Here is a 23,190-nt window from a genome sequence, read left to right on the forward strand (position 1 = left end):
TATTAATACATTTTGTAGTTAAAAAAATGTATTAACAATAAATTGTTAAAATATATAATTGAATATGCCACTAATGCTACTACTAATAGATAGTGTATACAAATATATAATAATATATTTATAGTACAATATTAGCATTTTTAATATATGTTAAATTTTTTAATCAAGAAATGGGGTCAGAAATAAGCTCAATTTGAAGGAAAAACTAATTTTATTTTTCCATTCACTCCATATTTTTTTAATCTTCACAATAAAAAAGTTTGATAATTTTTTCAGAAAACAAGGTTATTTTGCTTCGTCTTAATTTGTGATTATTCAGATATTTTAACTGAATGATAAGACAAAGTAAGTTTGTTACCTCTAAACTCTTGCTGCAATAATTCATCTATTTTTAAATGACAATATCTGTTAAATGACAATAACAAATTAAGAAAAAGCGTATAAAAACGGTTAAATATGATGGAAAAAATAATTTTAGCAGACAAAGTTGATTAATGGAGTCTCTCGAAACACCTGGAGCTCAAGAAACATCGTTACAGTAATATTTCGTGTAAATTCATGTTCAAATCTAAGGTTTTTGTGGCATGAAAACAGCCTGTTTTACAAATACTGTAATCTAAGAAATGTCTATAAGATACAGCTTCAGTGCAATCATCTGCTGTTGTTTGTTGTGTAGTTAACTAGATTTTCAGCCTCGGTGTTGTTTCTTTACTTGAAATAAGTAGCTTAACATGCTAGTTTCAGAGAAGGGGCTCCAAAAATAGCTGCTGAGATCAGAGAGAGATCAGCCACAAAACCAGAAGAAGACGAGCACCAGCTTTCAGAGAAAAGCTCTGTCTCCTCTCATACGTGATCATGTGACTGCACATGTGACATGACCTTTGACCCCAGGCTGCACTGACCTCACAGGAGTCACAGTGTGACCGCTTTAATCCCAGACTAACATAAAGAGAGACTTATAGTAAATATATAGAATAAAAACAAATCAAATATATATTTAAAAAGTGAATTAAAAAGCAGTAGACATTTAACAAATGCAAAAAAAAAAAAATTTGAACAAAAACATAATATTAAATAATAATTATATATCATAATATTTTATATTTACCTATAGAATTAAGAATTTTAATTATGTAACTGTTTTATACAACTTTATACACCAATATTATGTAATAAATATATTAATGAATTTATTTATAAACACAAACACACACTTTTTTAAAAGTATATGTTCATAAACTTATTAATTTATTAATAAATATATAATCTAATATTATCATTAAAAAAAATCAAGTAATAATAAAAAACGCATGATACTTTAACAGAATGTTTATACAAATATATTTAACATGTGCAAAATAATAAATGTATTTTAATGTTAAAATAAGATTTAATTTAATTTAAATTTAACTTAATTATTATTTTTAATAATTAATTAATAATAATTCTAGTATATAATTATTAAATAAAATATTGAATAATAATTAGATATAATAACAAAAATTATGTTATGTTAAAATACTTTTAAAAATTTAAATACATAATAAATAATGTACTTTTTAACAAATAATTTTTGTAACTCTGCAGATTGTTGAAAGTGTAATAAATGGTGGCCTCATTGAATCAAGCATCTGACAGAAGTGTAACCGGAGCTGAAGGGCCCCGGGGTCCTTTATAAGAGCAGTCACTGCTCGATGTGTCCTGAGAAAACCTGAATTCAGAAGAAACAACCTTCATATCATCATCAAACGTCCAGCATCATCATCGCTCGTGTGTCTCGTTTCTGTTAGCGAGTGTCGTCTGCGAGCCGGACTCAAGGTCTCCGTTGGCTCTCAGACAAAGCATGTGAAATCTCACGGACCGTCATATTTAAGAGCAACTCGAAGGCCAAGAACACAGCGTGTCTCAAGCTCTGCAAGCTCTGATGTAAAGCTCAGGCCTCAGCTCGACTGTGATCTTTCACACAAGCCATCTGATGCTAAAGCGGTGTAAACAGCCAAGGTTTTAACGTTTTTAGACAAACTAATCAAATATAACCAGCACATTTCAGTCTTCGGTGAAACGCTGATCTGATTAGAGGAGCTGAAGGAGTGTTTTGTGTGATTACAGCGCCTCTGGTGGACACACGCTGCACTGCAGCTGTAATATTCCACTGGCTTTGATCGCCTCTCCCTCCCTCACTGCGTGTGTGTGTGTGTGTGTGTGTGTGTGTGTGTGTGTGTGGTTGACAGAGAGAGAGAAGGGGGGCCTGAGCAAAAGAAGCTCTAGAACGCCCTCTGTCGTCACATGACAGAAAAATACATTTTTTAATGGAACAAATCAGTGTTATTTTAGTATCACTGATAGACCATATTAGTTTTAAGTGATATTTTTATTTTTCTATTTTCACTTCAGTTTTACTTGAGTTTTGTGTTTTAGTCGTTTTATTATTTATTTATTTTCTTGAATGTCTCCTTAATTTTTTTATGTATTGGTTTTGGTTATCTTAGTACATTAAAAATGATAAACAGCTTTTATGTCATTGATATTCTAATATAGTTTGAAAATATTCAATTTTATTTTTCCATTTTCTGTTTTAACTTTCATTTTAGTTAAGGTTGTAATAATTTTGTTAAATATATTTTAATTCTTTATTTTAATATTTATATATTTTTTTAAAATACTTGTTGAATTTTTTGAGCGCTGATTATAATATTTAAAATTAAATACTAAAATAAATTTACGTTTGGGCTCTGTTGTTAATTGTAACCTTATATTTATTTAAAAGGGCTCCTTTTTTATCTTCTTTATTGATTTCATTACAAATTAATTCATTAAAAAGAAAACCACATTTATTAGTAAACCACTGTTTATTAAAAATCTTAATTTTTTCCCTCTGCTGTACTGAATCCTCATGTTTTTATGCAGTTATTTTAATGCATCATGTTATATTAAACCAAAGTAGAGCTGAAACAACGAATCGATTTAATCGATTAAAATCGATTATTAAAATAGTTGTCAACTAATTTAGTAATCGATTCGTCGCTAAATAAATTTTATTTGCCATAGGCGGCTCATTTCGTGCATATTTCAAATCTGCGGTGACCAAAGTGTGGCAGTAATGAGCCACCGGAGGTTTTACTCAGCCAGTACAGCAGGTGAAGTAGCGAATAGCCAATAGCTGGCCTCGTTTTATGTCACGTGCTTCCCGAACAGCGTCTCTGCAGCATTCAGCGGGAGTACTTTACTTTGAGCCTTCAAAATGAAGAGTAACCTGTAAACTCTGCACTACTGAACTGTTTAAGGGGCCGTTCACATATCGTGTCTTTTGCGTGCTCAAGTTCGTTATTTCCTATGTAGGCGCGCAGTATGCACTCTCATAATGGAAGCGACGCGGTCGCGACACGCACGCGGTGCGATGCGCCCGTTTTTCCAGGCGCGTCCACACCGCATCCATTTATCCTTTGCTGAAATTTCCGGGTCTTCATGGAGAGGGCACGTCATGGAGAGAGCACGTCATGGTTGCTTAGCAAAGGCAGAAGCCTCAGGGGCGCTTCTGCCCGAGAGCTTTGGAAAGAAGGAGAAAGCGGCGCGACTAGCGTTTTCCACGCGTTTTTAGGTGCGATATGTGAACGGCCCCTAAGAATTTTATTTGTGCAGATTCTCCAGTACAAGGTTGTTTGCAAATGTTTAGTCGTAAAAGCTGATAACATTGCTTTTTAACAGTTAACATTTAAAGCTTTACAAACATGTTATGTGATCAGTTTGTCGTTTACCAGTTCATAATTCAGACTTGCAGCCTAATTATGACTGAATGAGAGAGGTAAATGTTTGAGTATATTTAAAATGCACTTCTTTTCTAAGTATTCACTGCTCTTTTTCACACAGCAGGTTTTTTGTGTGTGTCCCATTTTTTTTTTTTCTGGACAACCTTCTGATGGATTTTACTTTAAATTGTGAGTTCCATTCAGGTTTCATGCCATTGGCACTTTTTTTCGAAGGATTGTTTACAATTTCACAGCATAAGCTATAAAGCTTTTTCCCAGTAAATAATAAAATACAATGCACTGCAATTTTATTCTGTTTTATCCTTATACTTCGTGAAAATATGTTCTCAAAGATTCCTTAAGCTTTGTTTGGGATGTTAAACTACTTTAGGAGCTCTAAGGACTGCCATGGTGAAAACAATATTTGAAATCTCCTTGTGAATTTTGCTAGAGTATGGGTCAGTGTTTTGATTGCAGAAGAGTTCGACAAAGGATTACTAACATAATAAAACAACTCCAGGTATATTTTTGATGAGGATATGACGATGCAAAATGGTTAAAATCTCTTAAAACTCTATGCTGAATGATAAAGACCCTTTATTAATAATATACTTGGGGAAAAAATGGAAAAAACTAAAATATAAGTACATAAACCGATTAATCGATTAATCGTAAAAATAATCGACAGATTAATCGATTATCAAAATAATCGTTAGTTGCAGCCCTAAACCAAAGCATGTTTTTTCAGATGCATGACAGGCCACAATAAGAGGACATGAATAAATAAATCAAAGAGCATCTTTGTTACTCACAGGGAACAGCACAATGGGAACGGTCAGTGTCACAGCGGTCAGCACGGCCAGACGCACCAGAAGAAGCATCGTGTCAAACTTATAGACCTTGGTGAAGGTGTGAAGCAGCTCTGCCTCCACATGATCTGAGAGAGAGAGAGAGAGAGAGAGAGAGACAGAGAGACACAGAGAGACACAGAGAGAGAGAGAGAGAGGGAGGGGCGTTCAGTAACGAGTAACTTCTGGACTGGATTGTGTGCTGAAGGTGTCCATGAGAAGAGCGTAATGTACCGTAAAAGGTCAGATAGCCGAAGAGAGCGGAGAACAGGTACATGACCAGCATCGCCAGGATGGACAGGTTTGAGACGGTCTGCATCTTCCTCCGAGAGCGACTGAGAACACCAGAAACAGCTCGGTGAGATACAGCACAGGTGATTGGGAACGTGTCAGTCGATATCTGCTTTATCGAATATTCTTCCAGTTTATCGAGAAACACTGTGCTGGGATCAGATTTTATTTGATATCTAATAGAACATAATACAAAACAATATTAACATTTCTTCATATCCTATTGTTTTTGTTACTGGACCTGATGCCATTAAAAAAAAAAAAAGATAAAAACATAAAATTTGTCAATGTGTGTGTGATATATAGCATAACATAGCGCCAAATTTCTAAATCTCAGTGTTTTTGTTACTGGACCTTATGCTATTTAATAAAATAATAATAATAATAATAATAATAAAAATACTTAAAACTATAATATAATATAATATAATATAATATAATATAATATAATTTCTAAATCTCAGTGTTTTTGTTATTGGACCTTATGCCATTTAATAAAAAATAAAAAAAGTAAAGATAATAATAATAATAAAAAACTACTTAAAACTAACATATACTATACTATAATATAATATAGCCAAATTTCTAAATCTTAGTTTTTTTGTTACTGACCTGATGCTATTTAATAATAATAATAATAATAATAATAATGATAGTAATAATAATAATAATAGAAAACAGAAAATTAAGAATAATTAAAAAAAACACTACTTAAAATTATTTAATAGGGCAACATTTCTAAATCGCAGTGTTTTTGTTACTCGACCTGATATTATTTTTAAAAAATTATAATAAGAAGAAATTATATTAAAAAAATACTACTTAAAACTATTTAAATAATATAAATAATATTATTTTATTTAAATAATATAATATAATATAATATAATATAATATAATGTTTTGCCGTTTAAAAATACACTATTTAAATAATTACCTGTTATTGGGCAATTTTCTATTTCTATTGGTGCATTACGATTTAAGTCTTTAATTTATTGGACAGAATAGATTTATTAATTTTTTGCATGTAGAAGGTTTTCCTCACTCTTTGAGTTCGCTGTAGATGGGCAGAACTTCAGGGTGACACACGAAAGCAAAGGCGAGGATGGGAACGGTGTACACGGTCTGAAAGACACAAACACAGCAAACACCGTGATGCTCTCGTCTTTTTTCTCTTCTGGTCCGACAGGATCAATGACATGTTTGTGCATGGTCACCTGTGAGTTGAACACAAAGTATTTGGGCGTGCACATGTCCTCGGTGTCCTCGGGGTGAGGCGTGACCTGGACTGCGCTGTGGAGCGGTGCGTGAGGATCCAGGTGAGGAGCGTTCGCTGCTGATAAAGAGGCCAGCGCCGAGGCGTTGTGCAGCGAGTACAGACCCAGAGCGTCCGAGCCGTTCACGCTCATGTTTGACTCGTGCTGGTAGAAGAACGGCAGAGGACACGGCAGGATCGTCTTCTTATAGATCAGCTGAGAGAGAAAACAATGAACCACGCATGAGAAATCAGCCTCGTATCAGCCAAACAAATGATTAAATCACACGTTTTACAATCGGCACCACTGGAGCTGATGATCATTGGTGGTATTCTGCAGTGTCGACTAGACGAATCACACGTTAGTGGGCGGAGCTAGTGGAAATCGCTTCAGCCAATCAGACGGAGTATTTGCACTTAGTGTAAATAGACACTCCATATATGTAAAACGTTTATTGAAAATACAAATACAGTAGCCCATACATCTTTCTACATCTCCTGAAGCATAATGATAGATTTGTGATGTTTTTTTGGGGATAGTTCTGGAAAATATGAAAATTGTTTTGTGGGTGAGGGTTATTTAATAAAGCTAAAACCATAAAAATGTTTACTTGTAGTGAAACAAATAATAATAATAATGAAAATAAAATAAAAAATAGATTAATAAAAGTAATGTAGTAATTTAGTAAATGCACTGAGCTTAAACTAGAATAAAAAAAAAATAAAAAAAATTATTTTAGAAGAAAAAGACTGATAATTATCATTAATCGATTATTAAAATGTTAACTAAAATTAGTTATAAAATGCTCTGAACAGGGTTATTCTAGTTAACTAAAACTAAAACATAACATTTAAATTTAATTAACATAAATTTCAAATAAAATATAAAAAAACTCTCTTTTTTATTAATTTAAACTATGTAATAAAATAACTAAAACTAAAATTAAAAACTACACAGACATTAGCTAAAAGCTAAAACCATAAAAAAATGTTACTTGTAGTGAAATAAATAATAATAATAATAAATAATTAATAATAAATAAAATGTAGATAAAAATAATGTAGTAATTTAGTAAATGTACTGAGCTTAAACTAGAATAAAAATAATTTTAAAATATACTTATTTTAGAAAAAAATAATTTGAAAATGATCAATCGATTATTAAAATGTTAACTGAAATTAGTTATTAAAGACTATAAACATGGTTATTATAATGAACTGAAATTAAATGCATAACATTTTAATTGACTTGTAAATATCAAAATAAATATCAAATAAAATATAAAAAAAATATTTTTTTTATTAATTTAGTTAAACTATGTAATAAAATAACTAAAACTACAATAAAAGAAATTTAAAAACCACAGACATTTAAAAAAAATATACTAAAAATGAAAAACCAATCCGTTAAAAACATAATAAAAAATATGAATAATTCAAAATATGAATAAAATCTATAATGGTATCTGAAAGATACTAAGTGAACATTGGTTTGGAGCTAGTAAATGATTTTAATTTTGACTGAGGTACTCTTACTGACACATGAATGCTGTACCATCGTCTTAAACACACTTGCATGAGAGCGGAGAGGAAAACAGAGTCAGTAAACGTACCACTCCCAGGAAGAACACCATGCACGAGAGCGAGAAGCCGCTGGTGTAGCCCAGATACCCTGTGAGACGAGAACCAGTTAGACTCGCTTCACGAACACAAGCTCTCTCACACGACAAGATCAGTCTTACCCAGGTTCTTCAGCAGAGACAGCGGGAGAATGATGCCCACGGACACAAACACCACCAAATAATTCCCGTCCAGGTACCATTCACTGCACAGAGAAGAACCCATGCAATCCCTCAATACATGATACTAGAATATACAATACAGACTGTTTCAATGCAGCTGCACAGAAATAAACAAGAAAACATTCATAAAATGACTTCAGTTTCAGCAGACAGCTCTACAGAAGTGTCATTAGAAGCAAAGTTACTAATGCTAAATGCTGTTTAGTCTTTTTCTTGGAAATGCATCAAAATTAAGTGTGTTTTCAGACAAAATATCTGCTAAATATATTAGCTTTTAGCATAAACTTTCTTAATTTTGATACATTTTTCAAAAAACAAGACAATTTCTGAAACATATATTTTTTAATTGTTTTTATATTTATTTCAAATATATTCTAAAACATAATGATACATTTTAAAATTACATAAATGTTCATACATAAAAAAAACAAACAAAAAAAAAATTATATATATATATATATATATATACAAATTTTATTAACAAAAAAATAATATATATATTTTTTCCTTTTAAAAACGTAATTTGTTTGGAGCCCACTGGCAGATATTTGTTCTTGTTTTAAGCAAAAATTAACTTAATTTTGATAAATTTTTCACAAAACAAGTTGTAATATATTTATTAATTATTTAAATATATTCTTACGTTTTTAAGGGGGTCATTAGAAGCAAAATGACATGCTATTAAGTCTTTTTCTTTGAAATGCATTAAAATTAAGTGTATTTTCCTTTAAAAAAAAAGACAAAATATACTTAATTTTCCTTTGATATATAATAAATATACAATATACAAATTTAATTACCAAAAATTATATATCTTGTTTTCCTTTTATTTTTCTGAGCCCACTGGCAGATATTTGTTCTTGTTTTAAGCAAGAATTCACTTAATTCTGATACATTTTTCACAAAACAAGTCGTAATATATTTATTAATTATTTACCATATATTCTAAAGTAAAATAATAATACATTTAACAATTATAAATATTTTAATCTATTTAAAGTGAATATAATTTCATTTACATGTAAATTTCATTAACATAAAAGAAATCTTATTCAAACTAATCTGAATCTTTAAAAATAACACATTTTGATACACTTTTCAGAAATCAATACTAAATGTATCTTGATTTAAGGATGTTTAAATATTTGTAATGGTAAAAAAAAAGATCAAAATACTGAGGAAGAACATTGTTTTGCATTTAATTGTACAAATAATATACAAATAATAAAAATATAGATTTTTTGTACACATTTGATTGATGCATCGATCCATATCTCTCTCCACAAACTACAGCAAATTTGCATCATAAATCAGATATTATTCTTTAATTCACTGCTATACAGACACAAATACTCATTAAACCTCACTGGGACTTACCCAGAGTTCTCCTGCAGCCCGAGAAAAGCTTTAATCACCTCTGGAAGCTCGTATTTGACTATAAACAGGTAGCTGGACATGGCTGAAGACGAACCAAACACATTAACGTCACATCACTCGCGCTAAAAACTAAAGAGTCAAGCGATTTTAAAGATAACACCTTTACCTCCGATATTCTGCAGAGTTATCGATCCAAAAGCTGCCATTTTTCCCGGCCATCCGAACGCTTTCTCTCCGAGCTTCTCGTAGATCAGCGAGCCTGGAGTCAGAGGACATTATAGCATCGACTGCATGCTTCGGATATTAACGTGTTTGTTTGTTATCGCGTCAAACTCACCTCCTTCTTTGGCCGTCACTAGTAACAGATGAACGGAGTAAAGCGACAGGATAGCGACTCCAAGCAGGAGAATGCTGGAAAAACAAAATAAAAGTCAGAAATCCATTGACTACAATATAAAACATCATGCGTTCAAATGCAAAACCCTTACGAAAAATTCGTTTATTCAAGTGTGCTATTAGTATAACCTCCTTTTAAACTAAAAGTATGCTTTGGAAATGCTATGAAATATATTTAAAATAACATATACTTACAAAAAGTCTAATATATTTGAGATACTCCTAGAGAATCTGTGTTTTCATTGTTATACGCTAGAGGGCGCTAGTACACATCATCTGCACAGAATTTCCAAGAAAACACGTCAAGTGAAGAAGAAAAAGGAAGAGCAGATGCTAACAAATGTAATCTAACATGATCATCTGACATGAAACCGCATCAAAACTGTAACGTTATGGAATAAAATGTGGACCGATGAAGAAATAATAATTACAGTTGATCGACTCCATCGACGTTTTGATCATCTTTCTGATTCCAATTCATAGTCTTTTTTCAGCTTTTTGTTCAAAATGTTATTTCTTCATTTTTATTAAACTTACCCACATTAAAGAGTTAAAAAATAACGCATGAAGCTAGAATATTTTTTTTTAGTTTACAAGCAGATGCTGTGTTCTTTCTTTTAGATGTTTTTATGTTCAGATATTCATATAACAATAAATATACAAATTATAACCTAAATAGGGACATAGTATTATAGTAGTATGATGTAAAGTTCACTAAAAGAAAACTTATGAGTATACTTGCATATAAAGTAGTTAACAGAGACTATACTTCAAAGTGTATTTAATTATTAAACTATCAGTAAACCTGTAAGTTCACTTTTAGTATAATTGCAGAACAAACTACAAACACAGAGGTAAACTAGTTGAGCACTCAACGTTTGCTACTGTTATACTTAGTAAAAGTATACTTTTATATTCTAGAAAGTGGGCCAATTTAGTCCCAAGGAGTATTGAAACACAATACTCTTACAAGTATACTACTAGAACACTGATATTTGTTTACTTGCTTCATAAAGCATACTTAAAAATGTACTTAAGTATACTAAATAAAATTAACTTGAAGTATACTACTTTTTGGTAAGGGTAGTCACTTAGTTAGCAGGGAACAGTCTTAAAGTAATGTTTATGGAATGTTCTTATAACGTTAAGAGGAAACGTTCCCGGATCAACGTTCTAAAATATTCTATTTGATGAACATTCTAAGAAACGTTTTGTAACGCTTAAATAACGTTCTAATAACGATAACATTTTTTAAATATAAAAAAATAAACATTTAACTTTTAAATAACGTTACAACTGGACATTATAACATTTTAGAATATAACATATAAATTTTTAAATAATGTTACATTTTGTGTATCAATAAAGTTAGTAGAACGTTGGGAGAAACGTTCTTGTAACATTTAAGTAACATTCTAACCACAACAAGACAACGGGACTTTTTAACATTTTACAGTATTAAAAATAAACTTTTTTGTAACCTTTAAATAACGTTAAACATTTGTTATTTATCATACGTTCTCATATCTATTTTTTTAACAGTTGCACAGTCATAAATTTGCTTTCGTTAAATACCATTTTGATTTGCTTGTCATTTGGAGGGGTCACAATTTCTATTTTGGTGCTTTGTATTAAAACCATTTTGAACCACAAAGATCATAATTACTCATTTAAATAGTAGATAAGTCAGCTTTTAATGATTTTTCTCCCATTGATGGTATTTTGGAGGGGATCTTCAACGCACAGACACACACATGAGCGGCCTGTATTTAGAAAGCGCTTCAAAAATAAACCTCAGCTAATGTTGCAGCATGTTACTAACAAGACGATCCCAAACATGCTGAAGAGCATCTGACCTAGAGAAGAGACTCGAAACTTTGCCTGAGAGTTTTAATTACCAGCCAATCAAGTCCACAGTTAATTAAATGATATTAAATACAATTAATATCCAGAACAAGCTACAGCTCGCTGGTTTACAGCCCATAAATCACGTCTGATTCTGTCTCAGCTGTAGGTGTGTGTACACCGCTGCCTCCTGCTGGCCATACACAGCTGACTGCTGTCAGTCACACACACGCACACACACACACACACACACACACGCACACACGCACTCTTTAACCCTTCACTGAACAGCAGACCACAGCCGCTGGCTAAATATAGCTACATAGTTTCTTTGCGATATGCGCGGTGTAGCGTGTCACAGACAGGAGAAAACATTCTCTGATAAGAAGCTCAGGAGGTTTCTGGAAGTACTGCTTTAGCTACAGACTGGGCTGGAGCAGACATTTCGACTTTAGAAACCATACAGAAATAGAATTTAGTTTTAGTCATATTTATTCTATACAGTTTTTATTAATTTTCATTTCGGTTTCAATTAAAAAATTTAAATAAAGCCTCTATTTTTTTTTATCTGACAGTCATTCATTCATGGTTTCAAGTTTTTAATGATTGCTGCGGTCTAACTGTAAAAAGAAATGCTACATTAAAAAAAAAAAAATTAATAAATATTATATATATATATATATTAATATATTATATATATATATATATATATATATATATATATATATATATATATATATATATATATATATATATATATATATATATATATATAAAATATAGAGTACTGTCAACTCAATTAATAATATGATCATATATATATATATATTTCTTTTTTTGTATTATTATTATTATTATTATTATATGTATTTTTATTTATTAAAAAAAAAAAGCTATTTATTTTATCCCGAAAAAATCTGGCAAACAAAAAAACAATGAGGATCTCAGTTTGAGTGTTTGCATTAAATATGCGCACAAATAATAAAAGAGCCTAATTTTAATTAATTACACTTAATACTTAGAAAGAAGTGATGACACAGTTTTAAAATGACTAGAGTCTACTTTCCAACAAATGCATTTCATCAACCAGGATTATGATTGGCTGAAAGTTCTGGCACCTCATTAATATTCATGAGTTCTATATCATGCTCCTCCCACTTTATACTTTATGCAAATACTCACACAAACAGTATGATGCCGGTGTTGGCCATGGCGAAGGACAGTCCCAGAATTCCACTTCCCATGATGGCGTTACTGAGGTTAAAGACGGACATCCCGAACGACGTGTGACCCGGGTGCTGAGAGACCGAGAGAGAGAGTGAGAGAGAGAGAGAAAGGGTTAATCAACAGAGAGAGAGAAAGAGAGAGAGTGTAAATTTGTGAATGAGTTTCAGAATCTTACATATTCTTCTTCATCATATTTCTTCTTCTTCATGATGCCATTGGTGAGAAACTTCTGACTCTCTCCGTCGTCCTCATCCAGAAACTGGCTGTAACACGTGAATACAGACACCTTGTTAAGGCATTTCACAGGTTACATGATGGATCCATGCATGAATATGTCATCACACCATGTTGTGCATGTGGAGATCAAACACACACAACAGAGACTCTGACCTGGCCTTCTCTGAATCGATGGGCGTGAAGCGATCGTCCACGCTGCTTTCGTCGTCCGCCTCTGTGCTCACTTTCTTCAGCTCCAGACGGTCCATGTTCACAGCAAAGGATTTGGTCTTTGGGAAAATGGCTGGAAGAAGCACCAGAGAGATTTGGTTGGAGCTGGAACTGACACCAGGAAGCAGCTCTATTAATAAAAGATCAATACATCATTCACAGTGTCTTCATTTGACTTTTTTAATCATAAAGAATGAGTTAATGCATCCAGATTCTAGCAGCTATTCCAATTAGTTAACAATTCCTATTTCAATACAATTCTGGGTCCATCCTTGTCGTTGTCTAATGACAATAAAATCTGGGCAAAAACATCTGTCTGATAGACAAGTTGGTGCTGCAATATTGACATTTTGCTGGTTCTTTGCCCATCAGTTTCAAAGACCGCAAGCAACATGATCTTTCACCCATGGACAACGAACAACGGTCTGTGGTGGCACCACAGCACTTACGAGAGACCGTTAATGCAAAACATCTTCCAAATATGACAAACCAGACCATGCATTTGTCCATTTGCATGAGAGATGGACGAAAGAAGATCAAGAAATGCTACAAGCCAGATTTGAGCTTGCATGACCTCAATAATTGATAAGCCACAGCTCCAACATGATGATGGTTCATACAAAAGTGGAAACACTTCCGAAAAAGTGGATTTCAGGAAGACGTGTGTGTCATATTTTAACATTCTGCCCGGAAACAAAGATGTTGTGACTCCAAACCATCACGAAAGAAGAAATCCGAAGAGTTGTGTAGAGAACTGTGACGACGAGCGCTTATCAGGATCAACTAAACGCTGGATATTCAAAAGTGTGTAAATGTTTAAAGTTCGTGGCATAGAATCGTTAAAATATGTCAGAGTTTTACTCACTATTTTTTATTATAGTGGCGACATTTCCACACCCCAAAACATGACGTTTAATGAAAAGAATCTTCTTTCAATGGAAAACAGCCAAACCCTGCCTGAAAAGTCGCTAAATGCCGCTAGATGACATCATCGTCTAATTAGCATATTCATGACGTAAGTGCGTCGTACTGTCTTGCCTCCCTGCGCTCACGTACTGTATTTCAATGCATCCAAATTCTCAATAAAACTATTTTTATTATTATATTTGAATGTTTATGTTGTCAGACAATGGAATGAGTTTTATAATGACTGAAACACGGTCCATTAATACTACATAACCAGCTATCAAAGATATTAATCTGCACTAAAATCATATTCACGACATTGGGTGATAAAATCAAATACACATACGATTAAGACAATGGTTGTGCTGTTATTTCGGCTATAATTGCATTATAATTAATTCTATATTATATCAACTATATAATAATCTATATTTTTAATATTCTATATATTTTATATTATTGTAAGTCCAGTTTTTATTGACTTTATTTCAGTTTTCAATTCATGATTGTTAGTTTTAGATTCAGTTAACCCAATTATTTTTATTTTTTTATATATTTTAACAACCTTTATTAGCTAAAACTATAGAAACAATTGTTCAAATAATTTCAGAGACACAATAACATAACTTTTTTATGTGTAGGATACATTTTAAATCAGTTATGTATAGCACAGTAACCCTGAAAAATACACATAGTGCATAAATTAAAACAAAAACTACACTAATACAATCTGGAACACAGTATGTCAATGATCCTGAAATAACATTGGTTTGGACCTAGCCTTCAGTGAGCTGCTCAGATCTTTAATATGTGATATGTTGTAATTACAATCACACACACACACGTCACTATTGCTGGATTCAGCAGTTATTTCCTGTAGGACTCCAGCTCCACAGAAAGGCTGTGTTTGTTCAGTGTTTGGGTTGAGGACTCATGTATCTGTGTCTGATCTGCTCCATGACGCACTAGCTCTGGAATCAGCCGTGTTTAGCTGCGCGCCGACACACACCTGTTACGAGCGCACAACGCTCACTGGCCTCAGGTCTGCTATTTCCAGCCCATGCAAGGCACAGACCGTCCTGAAAACCATTCCCTGAGCGTCCAGCAGGACGGAGAGAATTACATAAGAGCCAGTTAATAAGCCAACACACCGCAAAACAATTCTTACACCCGGTTACCCACAATGCTCCCCTTTACCGACACAAAGCCCTCATTGATAGGATTCATAAACGCGGCCAGAGAAACCGCTGAACTATAGACTCATGGAAATATTGCACAGGACTGAGGAAGAACGCAGATGTGGTGCATTTACTGGATTCACACACCAGAACATAAAGTAAACCATTTTTACTGTGTGCAATCAGACAGTTTCTGCTTCTAGAAAACAACAGCAATATGTTAAAACACACCAATGTTTAATTGAACACTAATACAGATCAGAATAAACACTTCTGCCAAGTAATGCATTAATCTGGCTGTTTATGATTGACGAGCAATGCTGCAACTCAATGCATTAATACAGAATGATTTTACAATATGTTTTTAAGTTTAATTCAATGTATTTGCTCTTTCTTTGCAATTGTTAAAAATGTACTCGCGATTGTTTTATTACAATTTTTCCAGTGCACCATTTATTTTTACCAAGTATTTTTATCAACATTTACAGCAAAAAAAAAACATTTTGTACCTTTTGACCTTATCCTTTTATGAATAAATGTAAATAACTTTACCATGACTCATAAGGTATAGATAAAAAAGGTACAAAAGTGGGGCTAAACCTTTTAAAAAGGCTCATTTTGGACCTTTTTTTTTCCCTAAAGGAAAAATGTTAGTATCTTAAAGATACATGTTCTCACCTACATATTAGTGCCTATATTGTACAAATTAGTATCCTTTAAAAGGGGAAAACTTTTGTACCTTTTTTTTCTGAGGGTGCAGCAAAGCATAACAGATTCTGGTTCATTAGTCTGAACTAAGCATTTAAACATGTAACTTCAGCCGAAAGAGATCAAGTCTAAGAACAAACTCTAGCCTTGTTAAACCAGCCTAACCAGCAAAGACCCAGATGGACACGGTTAATGAAGTATGACCACACCTTTAACTCCAGGACACACTGAGAAACACAGATCTGTCAGCCTCAAATCACTCATTACACCAGCTCTCAACACAGCAAAACTCATCGGGAATAACCACTGAAAGCAGAACTAGAAAAACAGTAGATGAAATGCCTTAAATCGTTTGTCTTTGACAGCAAAGACATCAAATGGAGAACCTCAGAATCTCAGACATTTCTGCTGTAATCTCATGCATTTTGGAGAAACTAGAAAATAAACCATCGAAACCGAACTGTTGACATGCAGTTCCAGTGAAACCAGTGTGGACTGGTCTTAAACCGGTCTTAGTTGTGCTGTCCTCATGAATGTCTCCAAGCAGCTGGAGTGTTTACGACGAGAAACACTCGCTTCTTCAAAGGGAAACGTATGTGTTTGTGCTTGAACCAGCATTCTTCCATCTGGACTCACACACACACACACACACACACACACACACAAACTAAAGCACCAACACTGAGCAACCAAACGCAAAACCCAAAGATCTCCTCTAGCTTTAACATGCTTATAATGTATTAATGGTGGTTTGGTTACTCACAATGAAAGCCGGTAACCAGCAGGACACTAGATGTGTTCACAGAACAAGGATGAGCTTCGTTTTTTAGCCCTGGAGGTGAGTGGAAGCTTTAAAGAGCATTGGGAGGGCCCACGTCATCCAATCAGAACACTCCAATTGTCAACCACTCAGAGCGAAGCTCCGCCCCCTCTCCCCTCCACCTGCTTCACTGAAGGCCACACGGGCTTCCAGAAATGAGTTCGAGATAAGGCGACGTGTTGCATCAACTTCTGTTTGCACTGGGGCAAGAATCTGGGGTCACTCGGACTCACGGACGCAGATATTGAAGACTCACTCTGGGACGCCAACCAGCAGCCGCCAATCTGCATACGCTACAGAGGTGTGTGCAAAACACACATACGGACACACACTCCGGGGTCACGGATCCAAACCACTTCATTCAACTCAGATCAGAAGTCTTCCTAGTGCCATTTGAGATATGGGAAAAAATTACCAACACATGAAAATACTGGTGAATTTTGTAAGATACTGTAATAAATATGGTGGAAAATTAGCATTTAGCTAATTGTTTTGTATTATGTAGTTATAGATCAACATTATATCCAATATCATCCAAATTAAGTACTGACCACCAATACACTAGCAACACACAGTCCCAATTATTTGTACATTTTGGTAAATAGTCAAGTAAATATTATATAAAATATGTGTTCAGATAACGTTTTTGTATGTTATTTAACTAATGATCACCAATATACTAGTGTGCTACATTCTCAAATATATCTCAAATTTTTGGTTGATAATATTATGGTAATAATTGTGTAAAATGTGTTCAACTTTAACATTATATCCAATGGCAGAACTCCAGATGTCTAAAAATTGCCAATTGAAATACTGGCCACCAATGGTTCTCCATTCCCGATTTCAGTAAATATTAAAGTAAATGCTCTGTAAAATGTGCTCAGTTGATTTCTTGTATCATGAAGTTATCATTTTATCAGATAGCAGTACTCCAAATCTCTAAATATCAATATTTGGTCATTGAAAAATCCATCAGTGCCAACTGAAATACTGAGTTTTATAGAATTAGTACTGTAACTTGCCATTTAACAGCTGCTTTTATCTAAAATGGTGAATTTATTACTGGCTAAACCACCCTGGAGCAACACTGGCAGCATTTAACCAGTGTGCCACATCATCCCAAACATACAATCCCAATCAAAGCAATCCAGCCAAAGGTGATCCATTTAAAAAATTGCTACACACAAAAATAAGACAAATTATGGATGGACATTGGGCTTTTTAACTCCCACATCATGACTGCGTCTGAATGTCGTCTCATGTTATGCTAGTCATGGTCAAAAACCAATCATACCGTCTTGATGCAGGTGCTCCAATCTCAAGGAGAAAGAGTCTTCCTGTGGCCAGATGCCTTTCCTTATATGGAGACACTCAACACCGCCAGCCAATCAGAAGCTCCGGCTCAAGGGTCAAACACACAACGCTCCACAGAAACACAACACTACACACTCACAGAGTAATGTATAATAGATTCAATTACTAATTTGCTAAAAATACAACTAAACATTCTAACTTAACAGACAAAGAATAAAATAAAATCTAGTTCCTTCAACCTCAAAATAAATCCAAATATATCACCCTCATACAAACCAACACTTCAGACAGAGTCAAACTAACACGCTTAACCAGTGCACCAAAAATTAACCCAAAATTTGGTATTTAGACACTATTTCTTATAAGAATGAGAGCCAACACAACAAAAACGTACTCAACCTTATTTCTACAGTACACTCTACAAAATCTTCATAATGGAAAGGGTCCAGATTTAAAATTCAAAGCTTTTTATGTTTCCATATATATATATATATATATATATATATATATATATATATATGGAAACATGAAAAGCGCCTATCAAACACATCTACCTCATCAGCTCATTAGTAAAGACTCCTAGACCTGAAATAGATGGCTCAGATAGGAGAGATGTCCAAAATGTGTACTGCTGGTGTGCTTCCAGGAACCACGTTGGGAAACGGCCCAAACTTTTTCGTGGCTTCTAGTTCATGGTATCTTGTAGCAGCATGCACAGGCAGAAGATCGCCATCTGCGCAGTCGTCGGCGTGGGAGTGGTTGCCATGGAAACAAGAGGAAGGATGAGAAAGATGGAACAATGGGAAGCAACATTCCACATTCCCGCCCAAGAACATGCGACTCCGGACGAACCGTCCCAAGCAACACACAATGATTTAAACGTGTGAGATTTCACTGTTAACCTGCATGCTCTCTCAGTGCTATTATTTCTCTGAGCGCTCAACGGGACTCATGTTCTCCTTCAGCTCTAAGATTATCCAGCCTGACCCTTCCTATGGCTCTAGATTACATTACAGAAAATATATCAAGCAGCAGAGAGACGGACACCATCTAACACCGCTGCTTTACCTTTGCTCCATAAAACCTAAAACCGGCCTCTCATACTTGCATTTTCAACATATACTTGTATATGTTCACCCAATACCCCAAATTTGGCATAACAGCAGCTGAGATGCTCCTTCATCAGCGTGCCAAATTTGACAACTTTTTATTATAAGATCGTTGGGCTTCCGCAGATTTACCGCCAGCAGAAATGATAGAAAACAAATAAGAGAAGCGTTGCTACACAGCTTTGGTGCCTGACCCTTTACAAAAACTGCTTGACTGACTTAAAAATTGGATTGCAAATACAAAGAGTTTCAGATGTTTATTTTCTGCTTGTCATATGTCCTTGGTTTCATCTCTCTGTCCAACATCTTATCAGTCTATCGATTTGCTCATTGCTTGTGACATCAGTGACGTAGCAGAACACATAATGGACTGTCCTGAGCTGCTCGCGTTAATTATAATGTAAGATGAGCAGAGCCATGTCTAGAGACGCGAGGATGAACTTTATTTCAAAAACCACTCAAAGAACACTAGTGTTGTGGTAAAAACTACTAAGTTACCATACATCAACGTTTTGGCAACCGTCCAGAACACTGTAGTATTGCAGCACTGAGATTTTCCATGGACTCTAATGTGTCATAAAGACACCTTCTTATAATTATGATCATAATTAGCATGAATATCACGTCCAATTTGAATCTGCTGACAAAGGCTGATTAGACGATAGTGGAAATTCTGTGCATGTGGCTCAGAACGACTGGAACATTGTGGCTTCATCCGTGTTTGTTCTCTGAGGTTATTTTCGGTCTTTGAGTTTGCACCAAAATTACAGTTGGGTCCAAGAATCAGTTCTTTTTCTGAAGCGCTTTCATTATTTAAAAAAAAACACTGAACCCATGATATTAAAGCATTCAATTTTTTGATTGCAATCAGAAATAATGATGCGGTGATATACGCAGTTATTGTGAAAAAAACGACAGTATTTTCTGGAATAAAGGTTGCTTTTTATAATATGAAATGTAATGCAATTTATATTCCGAAGCAACTTTTAAAATGCAATTTACATCAAGCATGCAAACGTTAAGATTCATGCAGAATGACTGAAAGTTTGTGAGCCCATTACGCATTACACACAGCTTCAGTTTCACTTTAAATTGATTTCGTCTAAATTTCCGAACGTAATAAAACGCAGCTAAAAGCGAATGTTCTCAGAACTTCTGAACAAATGTTCTTTCAGTAACATTCACTCAAAAGTTATCTGCCCATTAATAATGCTTTCAAAATGTTAGCATAAAAACATTATTTATGGAATTTTTTTGTTCCTGAAACGTTTTAGTTGGACGTTCAACTAACACTTTTTAAATGTTGCTACTTTTTTTAGAATGTTCGGAGAACTTTCAAAAGTAACATTCTCATAATGTTGCTCAGAGAACATCAGAATACTGTTTTCATAACCTAATGTGAACATTAGCAAAATGTCCTTAGAACATATTTTGTTAAGCTGGGAAAATGTAACTTATATAAGTTACTTTAAGTGAATTTTAGTGACTACACTATCCGACTCAAATGATTGACGGCTATCATTCATCTCTAACTGAAACTGGGAACGCAGGTTAGTTCAGATTTATGAGCCACTGTTTAAATTGTGTAAGCGGACAAGGGAAAGTTTACTTTGAGCAGTTTTACTATGCTGGGGCACAAACAACCCAGAGTTAACACACACAGAGTTCATGAATATGACAGACGGCCGAGGCGCCGTGATGGGTTTGGATTGTGAATGTGATCATAAATCGTAGATGCCATAAAGAACATAAAAATAATATAACGACTTTATGCCAACAAACAAACACATCTCTGTTAGTCATAACCGGTTCATGGTGCAAAGTTGTAACGTTGTAAATGTTTTCATTATTTTGAAATACAGTCAAACAAACACAATAAAGCTACTAATATATGTAACGGAAGACCCTTATAACTCAGACTCTAAATTAATAAGAGTTATATGCAAGCATGCAATGCCAATAATTACTGGCCGGTCATGATTTATAAAAGGTGCATCCTGTGTGTGTGTGTGTGTGTGTGTGTGTGTGTGTAAGAGAGTGAGTTCAGCATTGGTGGGCAGAATGTTCTGGATTGGGATAAACCTCAATACAACTGCAGCACATGGAGTTACTCCTTCTCATTTCTATGCTACTTTGCCAGTTTAGTATTTAAATGCAGAAAGTGGGCTTCCTAAAACTACTCTTACATGCAAATCAGTATAACGATCCAGAAAAGGTGGATTTTGTTTCTGTTTTGTAAGTCGCTAACTGAGTCTGTTGAATGCACAAAAGATAAGAGTGTCTGCTAAATGCATCCATGTAAATGCAAATTAAACGGAAACAATATTTTTCCTCTGTAAACAGTTGTAAAGCTGACATGTGTTGCTTTTATAAAGTTCGTTTTGGATGCCGTTTCCTAACAGCACTTCACCACAAACAAGGATGTGCATCACAAACACGCTTTTCTTCCAGACATAGAACTAAAAAGAATAATACAAATGTTGTTAAACACTTGATATGAGAGTAACTCTGCGCAACGTGTGTGTTTAAAGCCTTAAAAGCTGCAGCTTGAGTTGATTGACTGGTGCAACGAGCTCCGGCGCGCGCCAAACACAATCGCTTTGTGTGCGTGAAAACAAAACAATACCGTTCACCAAAACATTACAGATGCACGCTGAAAACACTGTTTCTGGATTATATCGTTCAAATGCGCGTTATAATGTTTCAAACATGTTGCTTTAACGTTTGCACGCGCAAAAGTGTGAAAAGTGTAATAACAGCAATTAGAAGTTTTCTTTTCCGTTCAGTGATGCTTCTGATGCATCGCTTCTGTCTCGCGCCAGCGTCAAACCGTGATGCTGCAGAAGCGCAACATCAATGTTTCACTTTCATTCTCTTATTAAATGAGTGTCTGTGTGTATGAACCCACCTGGATCCTTCAGAGAAGCAGCGCAGAGCTCGCAGGATGAAGAGACACTGGCGTCGCTCCTCCAGAACAGACCCGCTTTTGGGCTGGGAGGAGCGCGTGGAAATTTCCACCATGTGATGATGGCAAACCCTCCACGAGCTTCAAATTACACCAACACACACACACGCACACACACGGTGATGGTCGGGGGTCTTCATAAGGGGCTGCAGAAGTGTGTGTGAGATCATGTTGGTCCTCGAGGGTGTCTGGCCAGTGTGTGTTCTGTCGAGGCTTTTGCGAATTTTATTTTATTTTATTTTATTTTATTTTATTTTATTTTATTTTATTTTATTTTATTTTATTTTAAACCTTCTTTATTTTAGTTTTATTTTAAACCTTCTTTATTTCATTTTGTTTTATTTTAAACATTCTTTATTTTATTTTATTTTAAACATTCTTTATTTTATTTTATTTTATTTTATTTTATTTTATTTTATTCCCAGCCTCACATTTCAAGGGTGTTGGGCATGTTTTTATCATGGCTTTTGTTAACCATGGTTTTATTTTATTTTATTTTTATTTATTTTCTATTATGATTATCTTAAATAGCTTTATTCTATTTCATTTGAAACCTTCTTTAATTAATTTATTTTATTTTTAAATGATTTTATATATTATATTTTGCCAAGCCTCACATTTCAAGGGTATTTTATTTTCATTTATTTTTTATTGTGATTATCTTAAATTGCTTTATTTTATTTGACCCTTTTTTTTACTTTACGTTGATGTATTTATTATTATTATTATTTTTATTATTTTACATTGTCTTTTATTTCTTATTTTATTTTATACATAGCCTAACTATAATGCTGTCTTTTTTATTATTTTTATAACAATCTCTGGAAAAATCAATTGTAGAAACAGTTTTTGCTCAGAAATTTCACAAATAATTACAAATAAATGAACACATTAAATAAAACATTGAATTAAAACTTTAATCTTGGAAGTAGTAAACACACTCCAATATTACTT

General features: G+C 33.9%; 1 protein-coding gene across 2 annotated transcripts in view; it reads right to left on the reverse strand.

Moving 5' to 3' along the window:
* LOC127979346 (sodium-coupled neutral amino acid transporter 4) overlaps positions 1-22,307 on the reverse strand; it is a 27,432-nt gene extending 5,125 nt beyond the window's left edge. Inside the window, exons 1-13 of one of the 2 annotated variants that reach the window (XM_052584722.1) lie at positions 22,180-22,307; positions 13,177-13,363; positions 12,962-13,049; positions 12,742-12,857; positions 9,656-9,729; positions 9,485-9,577; positions 9,319-9,400; positions 7,882-7,964; positions 7,753-7,811; positions 6,102-6,356; positions 5,930-6,009; positions 4,829-4,929; positions 4,559-4,683 (exon numbers count right to left, since the gene is read on the reverse strand). In XM_052584722.1, coding sequence (XP_052440682.1) covers positions 4,559-4,683; positions 4,829-4,929; positions 5,930-6,009; positions 6,102-6,356; positions 7,753-7,811; positions 7,882-7,964; positions 9,319-9,400; positions 9,485-9,577; positions 9,656-9,729; positions 12,742-12,857; positions 12,962-13,049; positions 13,177-13,271 — 1,251 coding nt within the window. In that variant the 5' untranslated portion in view covers positions 13,272-13,363; positions 22,180-22,307. Of the gene's footprint in view, positions 1-4,558; positions 4,684-4,828; positions 4,930-5,929; positions 6,010-6,101; positions 6,357-7,752; positions 7,812-7,881; positions 7,965-9,318; positions 9,401-9,484; positions 9,578-9,655; positions 9,730-12,741; positions 12,858-12,961; positions 13,050-13,176; positions 13,364-16,788; positions 16,945-22,179 lie in introns of those variants that run through there. The other variant, XM_052584731.1, reaches the window with a different exon arrangement.
* Between the last annotated feature and the right edge of the window lie 883 nt (positions 22,308-23,190).

Source organism: Carassius gibelio, chromosome A4, assembly GCF_023724105.1.
Source record: "Carassius gibelio isolate Cgi1373 ecotype wild population from Czech Republic chromosome A4, carGib1.2-hapl.c, whole genome shotgun sequence".
Lineage (NCBI taxonomy): Eukaryota > Metazoa > Chordata > Actinopteri > Cypriniformes > Cyprinidae > Carassius > Carassius gibelio.